General features: G+C 34.9%; 1 protein-coding gene across 9 annotated transcripts; it reads left to right on the top strand.

The window, feature by feature from the left end:
* Positions 1-309: 309 nt before the first annotated feature.
* On the top strand, positions 310-12,319 carry LOC112792218 (ABC transporter D family member 1). 9 transcript variants are annotated; one of them, XM_072213264.1, is made up of 28 exons: positions 381-548; positions 639-691; positions 1,106-1,243; positions 1,428-1,710; positions 2,445-2,669; positions 3,002-3,199; positions 3,357-3,811; positions 3,945-4,083; positions 4,178-4,256; positions 4,418-4,656; positions 4,772-5,076; positions 5,154-5,256; positions 5,361-5,519; positions 6,497-6,596; positions 6,671-6,779; positions 7,115-7,205; positions 8,036-8,160; positions 8,298-8,447; positions 8,542-8,614; positions 9,068-9,248; positions 9,339-9,497; positions 9,616-9,774; positions 9,844-10,080; positions 10,354-10,517; positions 10,848-10,900; positions 11,008-11,086; positions 11,313-11,411; positions 11,573-12,319. In XM_072213264.1, exons 3-27 carry the CDS (start codon positions 1,182-1,184, stop codon positions 11,397-11,399), a joined length of 4,014 nt encoding a protein of 1,337 aa, XP_072069365.1. In that variant the 5' UTR covers positions 381-548; positions 639-691; positions 1,106-1,181; the 3' UTR covers positions 11,400-11,411; positions 11,573-12,319. The 9 variants fall into 9 exon arrangements, 6 of the variants coding, with proteins under 6 accessions (XP_025691156.1, XP_025691158.1, XP_072069365.1 ...); XM_025835371.3 differs by having other exon boundaries at positions 310-691; XR_011870268.1 differs by having other exon boundaries at positions 314-691; positions 11,008-11,149.
* The last annotated feature ends 1,251 nt before the right edge of the window (positions 12,320-13,570 follow it).

The raw sequence follows: 13,570 nt of genomic DNA, 5'->3' as shown, positions 1-13,570 counted from the left end.
ACTAGAATTATATTACTTTATTGTATATGTATCATTTTTTCTCATAAATTTATATATTAGTCATTTTACAAATATTTATAATGAGTAAATTTTTTTAAGAGTAAAATTATAAAAAAAATAAATTTATTTATTAGAATAAAAGTAATATGATTAAATATAATTTACTTAGATGTTATTAAAAAAATAATTGAATAAGTAAAAATTGATATTATTAAAGAATAAAATTAATTTTTATGTATCGTTTTTATCCCCAACATTTTCGTCTTATTTAAGTTCTTAAATACTTACTCTCTTCCTTTTCATTTTTTCATGTAATGAAAATAAAAATAACTGAGTCAGGCGTCAAGAATTCAAGATACTCTTAAGTCTAAGCTGTCTCCAAGAAGCATGGAAGAATACGTTAAATTTTTGTAGAGATGGGCGTTTAACGATTTATCTACCAAGTTTCCTTTTATAGAAATAATTATATAGCAATGAAGTTGCCGAACCCAACCCGATATCGATGCGGCAATGCTACTATGTTAAAACCACCAACCCCTACGAAACACGTTCTCTTGCATCTTTATTCTCACGCATCTTCATCAATTAATTCTCTTCTCTTCTTTCGGTGATTCTTATTCATCTTCTTCTTCTTTCAGGACATGTTAGTTAAGTAGGTGTATGCTATAAATTCCGCAACCTACCTCCCAAGGTTCTTTTTCTAATTCAATAATACAGTCACTTACATGCTTCCTTCACTCTCAATTTGTGCTTTTTGCTTGACAGTTTTGGTCACCGAATGAGAATTCTCAATTGCGTATATTAGGTTTGTTCTTTGAGCTTCAATGTGAACGGATAGTTTTTCTCTTACGATACTGAATCCTCATTCTGATCGTTGCTATAGCCAACGTGTTCGGTGGAACTCTGTTAAAATATTCTTTTTTATAGCGTATATGTTTTCCTTCACATTGAGTTAGCGTGTTTGACGTGTATGCGGTGGGAACCTCATCTGTGAGAGTAAATAGCGGCATGCTGAAATTGATTGAGCTGAAGCTTTTGATTTCTAATTCATGCGGTTCAAGATGCTGATCTTTCACTCTTTTTTTTTTTTTTGAATGTCTGATAGATTTTTGCGCCATGAATGCATGAGGAACAATCTCAACTCTTTCATTTGTTGGTGAAAGAGAGGCTGGCCTTGCGCCATGGCTTCCCTTCAACTCTTCCAGCTAACTCAGAAGGGCCAGAATTTTGCAGCTTCAAGGAGGTATATTTAACTCTTACTCTGTTCATCTGTTTGTTTGTGGCGACAATTAATTTTTCATTTCTGCTGTTGTTAGTATTATGTTTCTCATTCTACGGCTTATTATTAATAAGATAACTGAAGGTGTAACTAATTCATCATACTTACCGTAATCTTGTTCATTTATTTTTCTTCTGGGCTATGGCAGAAGAACCTTGCTACTTGCAACTGGTATCTTTATTGCTGGTGGAACTGCTGTATATGTGCAATCGCGGTTTAGAGTTAATAAACATGTTGCCTTAGGCCATTCCAATGATCATAACAAGGATAAAGAAGACCTCACAAAGGAGGAGGCTGCAAAGGGAATTACTACATCACAAAATAAACAAAAGAAAGGAGGGTTGAAGTCACTTCAAGTCCTTGCTGCAATTCTTCTATCTGACATAGGCCAATTAGGTGCAAGGAACCTTTTAGCTTTAGTTGCCATAGTGGTAAGGCTATATTTTATTATGCTTTAAGCTTAGTTTAACATTTCAATGCAGAATAAGGCATGTTTTAATACATATATATTACGTGATATTTTATCGATTTAGTTTTGAGATTAGTGAGCCAGTGTATGCCTTATTTGTAAAGCATCATCTACAAATGTGTCGTGTATAATCACTATGCTCAATTGCTGATGCAAAAAGTATTTACCAAAATAATATATAAAAAACAAAACAAAGGCTTTTGTCTGACCCGCCATGCAGTTTTTAGATAATAGTGGACTCTCCTGCATTGCATGCGGGGAAGATATCATTCTCTTGTTGGCCATGAAGGATAATTATGTACTGAAGTTTCATACTTGTTGGACTGGGAATGCAACTGCAGTTGTGGGATTCTGCTAATGGAATTTAAACTGCTTGAAAGCATAGATTATCATTAGACAGAACAGTTATATTTACTCTATACTAACTTAACAAGTTTTTGATTCATATCGGAGTAAGAACATTTATAGGAGTTAGGACATTGCATTTGAAATGTCATATAAACTATGCTCTTGAATTAACGTAGATAATCTCAGAATCGGGACAAGCTTTTTTTCTTTTCGTCTTTTGTTCTTTTATGTTCTCAGAGTTAAAGCAAAGAAAATGAATGTCAGACAAGCAAATGCATTGGTTGGTCCACCATAAATAAATAATAAAGATGTTAAATCAATAACATTTGAAATTGTTCATATTTACAGGTACTGCGGACCACTTTGAGCAACAGGCTAGCAAAAGTGCAAGGCTTTCTATTTCGTGCTGCTTTTCTGCAACGTGTACCTTTGTTTCTTCGGCTAATTTCAGAAAATATTCTTTTGTGTTTCCTATTATCAACTATCCATTCTACATCAAAGTACATTACTGGGACTTTGAGTCTGCAATTCAGAAAAATATTGACTAAAATTCTCCATTCTCACTATTTTGAGGTAGATATTGTTCAGTTTGTATGTTGTATATATTTGGTGTTTATACTGCACTTCTGATCTGTTTAGGGGTTCCTGCAGTCGTTGGAAGTATCTGCATTTATTTTTTACGTTAATCCTACTTGAGTTTGTTATCTCTTACCTGTTTATAAGTCAAATTCACTTCCTTATTTACTCTCAATTCTCAGTATTAGAAATCACAAATTTTTTCCAGAATTTTATTGTGGGGCTTATGGTGCATTAAGATTATAGATTCGCCAGAATAGTTTCTTCATGAAACTGTTAATTTCTGCTTATATTGTCAGTATTGTATTTATTATTTATTTTTCTTCCAGAATATGGTGTACTACAAAATATCACATTGTGATGGTCGGATAACTAACCCAGAGCAAAGAATTGCCAGCGATGTACCAAGGTTCTGCTCAGAGTTAAGTGAAATTGTTCGGGATGATTTAACTGCACTAACTGATGGACTGCTATACACTTGGCGGCTGTGTTCATATGCAAGTCCAAAATATGTCTTCTGGATATTGGTACCACCATAATTGAAGTTTTCTGTTACGCAGATGTCTCATTGACAGTTACTGTTAACATTTTTTCTAGATATGTTGCTGATTGCTGGAGACTGTCAGACAAATGTTACGCAGAAATCAGTCTTTATATTCTCAATAAATGCTGTTTCCTCTTCAGGGCTATGTACTTGTAGCTGGGACCACAATCAGAAAATTCTCTCCTCCATTTGGTAAACTAATCTCCAGAGAGCAGCAATTGGAAGGAGACTATCGACAGCTTCACTCGCGATTGAGGACTCACTCGGAAAGTATAGCATTTTATGGCGGAGAGATGAGAGAAGAAGCCCATATTCAGCAGAAGTTTAGGACCTTAGTTAGGCATTTGAGTAGTGTCCTACATGACCATTGGTGGTTTGGCATGATTCAGGACTTTTTATTGAAGTACCTTGGTGCTACAGTTGCTGTTATTCTGATAATTGAGCCTTTCTTTTCTGGCCATCTAAGGTCTGACAGTTCAACTTTAGGGCGTGCAGAGATGCTAAGCAATCTAAGATATCATACTAGTGTTATTGTTTCCCTATTTCAGTCACTGGGAACTCTTTTTATTAGTGCAAGACGGCTCAATCGACTCAGGTATATTAAATTTGTCATTTATCTTTTTTTGAAGTTGATATCGGTTTTTATTCTTGGTATGTAGGCATATGTTATATACAAATCCTTGCAAAGTTCAAGCCTATATATTCTAAGTAAACTATATGTTTTATAGTGGTTATGCTGATCGCATTCATGAGTTAATGGCTGTATCAAGGGAGCTAAGCCTGGAGAATGAGAAATCTTCACTCCAAAGACGAGGAAGTAGAAGTTTCATAAGTGAAGCTAACTACATTGAATTCTCTGGTGTCAAGGCAAGTGATTTCAATGAACCATCTATACATCTGAACTTGTCATTATGATTTTGTTATTATTTTGATATTGATTGATGCTGCTCCCAAAATTCAGGTTGTAACTCCCACTGGTAATGTCTTAGTGGATGACTTGACTCTTAGGGTTGAGTCAGGCTCGAATCTATTGATTACAGGTAATCATCTGAATTCTCTGCTTTGTAGTCCTTTTTTGTTTCACTTTCTTGTTGAGGTTAGTCAGCCTTGACATTGATGTTACTCTGTTATTATCCATTAAAAAAAAGGATTCCTAGTGGTCAATTGTTTTGATATGGCATTAATATTTCTCTTGCTGAAGGTCCAAATGGCAGTGGAAAAAGCTCACTATTCCGGGTTTTAGGCGGTCTTTGGCCATTGGTATCTGGACATATTGTGAAACCTGGCATTGGCTCTGATCTTAATAAGGAAATCTTTTATGTGCCACAAAGGCCATACACTGCTGTAGGAACACTTCGTGATCAGTTAATTTACCCACTCACTGCAGGTCAAGAGGTTGAATCGCTTACAGATAATGGGATGGTGGAGCTATTAAAAAATGTGAATGTCATATCTTGTTCTTTGTTTTTCAGTGCCACATTACTGTTTAGTTATATTAAATTGCTATATTTCTTTACTTTATTATTCATCTGAATTGCTTGCACATCTGTCCAAGGTTGATCTTGAGTATCTTTTGGACCGTTACCCCCCTGAAAAAGAGGTAAACTGGGGTGATGAACTTTCTTTGGGTGAGCAACAAAGATTAGGCATGGCTAGGCTTTTCTACCATAAGCCTAAATTTGCAATTCTGGATGAATGCACAAGTGCTGTCACAACTGACATGGAACAACGGTTTTGTACTAAAGTTCGGGCCATGGGAACATCATGCATTACCATATCACATCGTCCAGCATTAGTTGCATTCCATGATGTAGTTTTATCCTTAGATGGTGAGGGAGGCTGGAGTGTTCGTTATAGAAGGTTTGAAATTTACTATGCTGCTTGTCGCTGTTCAACTTTGATCTATGCTATTGTTTATAGATTCAAATTTGCTACAGGGAGGACTCTTCTGAATTGGGGATTGATACAATGAAGGCATCTCAGACAAAGCGACAGCATGATGCAGAGACAGTTCAAGAAGCATTTGCCACGAACAAAAAGGTTCAAATATTTCTGATTCTGGTTCTTGTGATATCTTCAATGTTCATTATTTTATATTAATATGAAGTATTCCCTACCTCCTATTTTCTTCTTCTCTTGTCTAGGGTTCTGCATTCTCAAAGTCAAGGGCACAATCATATATCACAGAAGTGATATCATCATCTACATCCATGAATTCTACTATTTCACCATCTGCTGTTCCCCAAATTAAAAGTAATTTGAGGCCATTGCCACTAAGAGTAGCTGCCATGAGCAAAGTATTGGTAAGTACCCTCTGTAGATATGCTCTTAACACACACACACAGACGTATATATGGTGGGGATGGACAACTATCCTGTCATAATAGATTAATTCTACATTTGTCTGAGTTATTTATGAAAATCTTAGATATTATTGTTTGGTGTGGTAAACATATATATATATATGCCTACGCAACTACAACTTTGCTGTACTCAAGTTCCACACCCCTGCAACTTATGGGTTCTACGGTACTCTGATTGATGATGATATTGCCGTGAATGTTTTACTTGCTGCTGGTTGTGGTTTTTAGGATTTAGTCAGTTCTGAAAGGCATGCTCAAGATATGCCTTAGTTGAGAAGCTACACAAAATCAGGATTTTAACAAAGAGTCTTAATACCCAATTGGTTGAGAACGTTGATCTGAGTTTCAAAACTTTGAAAATATAGCAACTTCATTCCAATTAATAACGAGAATAGGATCTGAAAGTCTCTGAACATATTGAAGAATTACTCAAAGACCAACTCTTCCAAAGCTCTTGAAGTTTGTTAAGGGGAGGTATATAAATGGTTTATATCTCAACATACCATTACAACCCCTCATGCAAGAGTTCTATGGGAACAAACTTGAATAAATGGGGGGTGCAGATGATCATACTCTTGATCAACTGTTCAGGGAGCTTTATACCATGTTAAAGTCCTACCCTCTCAAAAGCTTAATCTGCTTGATGTAGGGTCATGAATGATTTATAATTCTGAAAAATTACGATAATAATTGTCTAAACAAGTAAATATATTTTTTTTCTCTTTAAGCTTATCTTCGAGTAATGCATTCTTAATCATATTCTCTGTTGCGATGAAATGAATGAAATTAAATGGTCATTATCGTGCACTATCTACATTATGCTTTACCATGAGCCAACGTCCTTATAAAAGTAGATACCAGTGATTTAATACAAAATATCTCGGTTGCAATATTTTTTGGGTACTACTTGCTTTCAGGTGCCCACCATATTTGATAAACAAGGAGCACAACTACTTGCTGTTGCTTTCCTTGTTGTTTCAAGAACATGGATCTCAGATCGTATTGCATCATTGAACGGTATGCTTGTGTATTCAACTTTGTTATTTGTGAGAGACGACAGATATAATCTGCTAGGGCATTTATGTTTTCAGGTACTACTGTGAAGTTTGTGTTGGAGCAGGATAAAGCCTCCTTTATTCGACTGATCAGTACAAGTGTTCTCCAAAGTGCTGCATCTTCATTCATTGCACCTTCTATAAAGTAATTGACATCATTTTCAAATATGACACTACGGGTAGCTCAAAACATTAATTTTTTTTTTTCATTTCGAGTGTTTTCTATTTTCAAGATTTTATGATAGAAAAAGAGAAAACAATGAAACAATAAAATACTATCTTCTGTTTTCACCTCATGTTTTCTCTTTTTCCTTTACAAAATTATAAAAGTAGAATACATTGAAAATAAAAACAGAAAATGAAAATTCAAATTAAACGCACCCTTAGCTTCTTTTTTTTTTTTTGCTGGGGAGGGGGTCTTGATTGGCCTATCAAGAGCCTTTCGAAAAGTTAATGAATAAATTATTTGTTGTTCTTCAGACACTTGACTGCCAGGTTGGCCCTTGGATGGCGAATTCGTTTGACGAGACATTTACTTAAGAACTACTTGAGAAAAAATGCATTCTACAAGGTACGTATCACTATTCATTAATTACTTGCTTTACTACCATTTCTTTTCACTGTGTAAGCAGGTTCTGTGTTTGTGCTTGGACAATTATTTGTTATTAATAAATCACTAGTATTCTTCTAAGGAGGAAGGAGTGCCCAAGTTTTTATAATGGACATTTTTCTTTAAGAAATTGTGTCTTCCCACAGCCTTCTCTTCGGATAATTTCGCATGTTAGTCGTATTTTTATCATTACACCATGCTATGCTGCCTTTAATTTTTTTTTCTTTTTAAAATAATCCTCGACTCGACACCTTGACCTCTTCATAGTTCCATTTTGTCCAGACTTACAGAGGTAGTAACTTTTAAAGGAAAGGGGTATGTGGACTAGTGTTTAGATGGGGGTAGGAAAATATAGGCAAGGACTGAGGATTAAGCAGTAGGTTTAGGCAGGAACATATTCTCACAAAATGTGGAAAAATAGCTTACCCAATAATAAAAATTATGGTTCTACTAACAATGGTCATAAAGGTACACCCTAAGTTTTCATATAAAGATCGTAATGGTTTTAGAACACTTGAAATCTTTCTTTGCAACTAATTTTTAAGATTGCAATGCTTTTAAAACTTGGAATCTTCCTTTGCAACTTTAACTTGGGTCTTTAACACTCATTTGCTAGCAAAATCCATACCCATGAATTTTCCTGGGGTTAATTTTCCTTCATACAGGAATTTTAAAACTTCGAATATGCCGTTATGTATTGAGTATTAGAGTCCATGCAGTTGGCTGTAAACCCCTTTAGTCATATGGCTGGGCCTTGGTTTCAACTTCGTGTTACATGCATATCTGTCTAGGTCTTCCACATGGCAAGCAAAAAAATCGATGCAGATCAGAGGATAACTCATGACTTGGATAAATTAACAAGAGATTTGTCAGGACTGGTCACTGGAATGGTAAAGCCATCTGTGGATATTTTGTGGTGAGTGCTTACTGTTTAGTACTTCATTTTTTAAACTGAGATATGTTGCAGTGGTTCAGTTTCCTAGCACATGAATTTAGATGCATTTATGATTTTATTTATTTAATCAATTCATTAAATCTTTTGTTAACCTTAAGGTTCACTTGGAGAATGAAGCTGTTAACAGGTCAGAGAGGTGTTGGCATACTCTATGCTTACATGTTACTTGGTCTGGGGTTTCTAAGAATTTTTACTCCAGATTTCGGTGATTTGATAAGTCAACAACAACAACTTGAAGGAACATTTAGGTAAACTCATTCTAGCTTCTGCTGAATTGTCTTGGCTCTAAACAAACAGTTATATTGAAATTATTCTGACCTATTCTACCCTTTATTTTTCCAGGTTCATGCATGAAAGACTTTGTACACATGCTGAATCTGTTGCTTTTTTTGGAGGTGGAGCTCGAGAAAAAGCCGTGAGCATTTTAACTTGATAATATGTGATGTATTTTCTTTAAAGATCTGCTTATTTGAGGACATGGTGAAGTTAAAACAAAAACTGATGCTGCTAACGTGGGGCTGTTGAGTCCATCTTACATTCAACCCTCACATTCCCCAGTACACTGAGGCTCCCCTTCACCTTTTACCGAGCAATAAGGAGTGAAACCAAAACCTTGCCATCGTCTCTGTCTCCATTTCCATTTCCCTTTCAGCTTTTTGCCTTTTCTTTTTCCAACAATGCCCTAACTTGTGCACATTTAGAGAATGTGCTGACATTTAATATGGGAAAATGTATTTTGTTTGAAGTCTGACAGGAAAAGTTAAGCATATTTATTAGTTTATCCTTTATACATCATGATTATCGATTTTAATGCAATCAGATTATTGTTATTGTGAATGTCTAATTCTACTATTTCAAAATTGATCAGATGGTTGAATCTAGATTCAGAGAGCTTCTTGCGCACTCCAATTATCTTCTAAAAAAGAAGTGGCTGTTTGGTATATTAGATGATTATATCACAAAACAACTTCCTCATAATGTCACTTGGGGCCTGAGCTTGTTGTATGCCATGGAACACAAGGGCGATCGAGCATCTATTAGCACCCAGGGTAAGTTATTTGGATTGCATCATTTGTTCTCTGGTTTTATCTTTCTCTTCTTGCTTCCCTCTCTGTGAAAGTACCATACTATACTTACAGGTGAGCTGGCACATGCATTGAGGTTTTTGGCATCTGTTGTTTCTCAAAGCTTTCTAGCTTTTGGTGATATTCTTGAATTGCATAGAAAGTTTGTAGAGCTATCTGGGGGAATTAATCGGATTTTTGAGCTTGACGAATTTCTGGATGCAGCAGAATCTGGTATTTAATTATTGTTCCTTATCTTTTTCTTTAATCAATAATATGTTTCTATGGCAGTAATCCTTTATAATTGTCATCAACTCATCATGTGCTAATAATAAGACCATTTATCATACAGAAAATTTCACAAGTGGTGTTATATCTCCAGTGAGGAGGGATATTCATTCCACAGATGTAATTTCCTTCTCGAAGGTTGATATTGTAACCCCTGCTCAAAAGATGTTGGCCAGGGAACTAGAATGTCGCATTGAGCGTGGGGGAAGCCTACTCGTTACTGGTTGGTACAGCTGTCATTTTCATTTGTTATCTCCCTTTTGAAGATGTCTAATGTATTGTATCTTGAAAGGACCAAATGGAAGTGGGAAAAGTTCCATTTTCAGAGTCCTTAGAGGACTCTGGCCACTTGGAAGTGGAAGACTCTCTAGACCATCTGAAGACGGGGATCCAGAGGCTGGATCAGGTTGTGGTATCTTCTATGTTCCTCAGCGGCCTTATACATGCTTGGGAACCCTGAGGGATCAAATCATATATCCCCTTTCCCATGAGGAAGCAGAGATTAAAGCATTGAAGTTGTATGGAGAAGGTAAATATCTGGATTGGAAGAAATATCACAGGTCTTAAACATTGTAAAAAGATATTTGGTTTACTTTTCCCCAATTCCACTAACTGAAAATAAGTTCACTTCTGGGGAGTTCTAAGAGGTAATTCAGTGGAATGATATCAGTGTTAATCATTTTGATATTGGTTGAAATCTCCTTTTTTTTTCTTATCTTATTGTTTAAGTTGTGCAAAGGTTAGATTATAATTATTTTTCTGTTCCATTATAGCTCTGATGATTGTAATCTTGCTAACTCAGGTAAAAAGCATGCTGACACCAAAAGTATGTTGGATGCACGCTTGAGAGAGATCCTGGAGAAAGTTCGGTTGAGTTATCTTCTAGAAAGGGAGAAAAGCAGTTGGGACGCCAATTTAAACTGGGAAGACATTCTCTCTCTTGGAGAACAACAGAGACTAGGAATGGTAAATGAAATTTTAGAGTGATTTTAGTCTTCAGTTTGTTAAGTTTCTTGAATACGTCATCTAGCATATTGTAGGCCCCAAAGACAACTATTGAGTACTGAAAGATGGCATTATCTGTCGGTGATTACTATGTTGCCTAAAAGTGTTGACTAACTTACTAAAAATGGTTGAAAATCAATATTTAATTTTAAAAATATAAAAATAAATAATTTTAAATATTTAAAGTATACCAAAAAAAATAAGTTAGGAAAAAAGTAGGCACCAAAATATAGGCATTATAGAATTCACCCTATCTATATATTTTTAACATTGCATCTTTGGTTTTGTAAGGCACGCTTGTTCTTTCAAAAGCCCAAATTTGGTATCCTTGATGAATGCACCAAGTATGTGTGCTTTGCCTATGCCTTTTCCTCTCCAGAGATTTTGTTATTCTTATTCATTTTAATCCTGGTCGTATTCGCTCCAAAAAAAAAAAAAATATTGTTGGCAGTGCAACTAGTGTTGATGTTGAGGAACACCTTTATGGGCTTGCAAAAGATATGGGAATCACGGTGGTTACTTCCTCACAAGTAAGATTATCATATATATTGGAAATTCATCTAGTTAGTTGTGTGTCACTACCTAATGATTAAGTAAGTACTTTGAGCTTGTCGCTTTGTGTTTTTTTCCTCATAATGCAAAACCTTTAATGTTTTATCCCCCCAAAGATAATCCTGTAATTAATTTCTATTACCTTAGACACGCATAGTTGCAAACATAATCTGATGAAACTAAATATCTTTGCTGCTATCCCAGCGTCCTGCTCTAATACCATTTCATTCGATGGAATTGCGGCTAATTGATGGTGAGGGTAACTGGGAGCTTCGTCTGATCAAGCAGTGATCATATACCGAGGTATTATTACTAGATGGACCCTCTATGTATCTGACACATCTTGTCGTGTCTTGCACATGCTGCATGTTTTCAAGCATAATTTAGGTGTCTTAATAAACGCAATTCCCCTTTACTCTATTTATGTGTTTTCCACATTTGCCGAGACTAATTCTGTTCCATAGGTGGCGATTGGCAAGCAAACTCTAATGGCAATCTGCCAAAATTGTCGATGCTAAGTTGGTGCACACAATCATTGCATGATATATGCAGTTGATATAATGATCAATCATGTACAATCCCCTCCTCTTCCTTTCCCTCTTAGGTAGTGTATATTGATTCACATGTTATAGCAATTGGATGTAATAATTATATTTATTATTTATAATCAACAGGAGAGAGAGAGGCTCCTGTTTCTTAGGATAGTAAATTTTCGAGAGAGACCTATAGTTGAACCCGAGGATTCAAATCTGTGTGTGTATTTTCTAGTATACTAAGGTTATATATGTGGGTCTGTTGGTTAATGGAAGTGCTACTGATCAGCATCAAACGTAGAAAACTGATCGTTGACAATTGACATGCATCACTGCCATACTCTCCAGCTTGTGACTTTTGAGCCATCATAAGCCGGCCCTTACCTCTTCTTGATTCGGCGATTCCGGTGTCTTTAATGGTTGGTGAGTGATAATGAGAGGGAGAATAAGCTACTTCAAGAATTGGTTACGGCATTAACGTAGGATCTCAGACGGCCACGGGAATGTTTGATTGTTCTTGCTGGAATTGAAGAAAGTTACCTAATAGTGTTTTGTTGTGCATACCAGAAGCTTTTAGTTTCTACTTTCTTCTTTACTGTATAAGATTAATCTACTGGTCTACTGGTACTGGGGATTTTCTTTTTGATATTCATTTTTAAAAATATTATTTTTATACTATTATAGGTCTGCAGGTTAACTAGTATGGACCAATTAAATATTAAGTATATATAATACATATCCGGCCGAAAGTCCATCAGACTAAACAAGCAAGTCCATTTACTTTCTACATTTTATATTTTTGTTTAAATAGGTTATTTTTAAGTAAAAAACAAAATAATAATCAATTGTTGGATTAAATTATTAATTTTTGCTAAATTCTTTGTTTTTTTTTTTAATTTTAACAGGTTATTAGGTTTGAATTTGAAATATTTAGCTTGAATTGTTTAAAAAATCATTAAAAGATTAACGAAAATAGAAAATTTAAAAGAATTAAACATGTCAATCGGATTAATCGGATCAAATTTGTTAAATATCTCATTTTTACAAATTTATTTTTGAAGCAAAAATCTACTAATTTTAGGTGATTAAACAGATAAACGCATTCAATTATTTTAATAGTCCTATAATTGAGTAATGAATAAGTTATATATGAAAAGTGTGAGATATTAAACAAATTTTTTACTCAAGATGAAGTACCCTTAACGCCAACATCTTGTTAACTCAAGAAACAAAGATGAATTGCTTTCCTAATTCTAAGCAATCACGGCTAGAACCGCTATACAGTTCCTTTGGTATAAATGTCCATATACTGAAATAAGTAAGTAAATAAAAAATGACTAAAAATGGATTTAAAATTTCATGACGAGGAAGTTTTGTTGCTGTGATGGAAAGAATATTTGTAGTGTATTTACTCTTTATACTTAACTGAAAAAAGATTTACCCTAAATTGCCCGAAGGAGGTAATTAAGAAACACGGAAGAGTTAATTATTAGCTACGTTTAACAACAAAACTTTCGGCAAAATCAGGAGGAGAATTTGACTTATATCAAGCTCTATCACCATAGAAGGGAACGTCTAAGCTACTTATTTAATTTTTAGACATATTCCTACCAATTGTTAATTGTTGATTTAGAGGTCTAATATCACGATTAACACCTGATCACCAGCATTATCTTCCCCCTCTCTCCGCGCTCTCACTTCTCGCTTTTCTCCCAACAAAAATACATATTATTTATACTTTAAAAAAGTATAAAATAAATACAAAAAATTACAGCTCATTTTCAGTTAATTGCTGCATATGTCATATACTCATATATCAATTGCAACTTTTTTACCTTTGGCCGATAGGAGAATTCATGGATGACCAAAAAAGGAATCTCACTTTTAGGCAAAATATTTGCTAATAAATCTTGTTTACTTTGTTTTTCC

The sequence above is a fragment of the Arachis hypogaea genome, chromosome 13 (assembly GCF_003086295.3).
Source record: "Arachis hypogaea cultivar Tifrunner chromosome 13, arahy.Tifrunner.gnm2.J5K5, whole genome shotgun sequence".
Lineage (NCBI taxonomy): Eukaryota > Viridiplantae > Streptophyta > Magnoliopsida > Fabales > Fabaceae > Arachis > Arachis hypogaea.
Note: the sequence above shows the minus strand (reverse complement) of the source record. Positions and strands in the feature narration are given on the sequence as shown.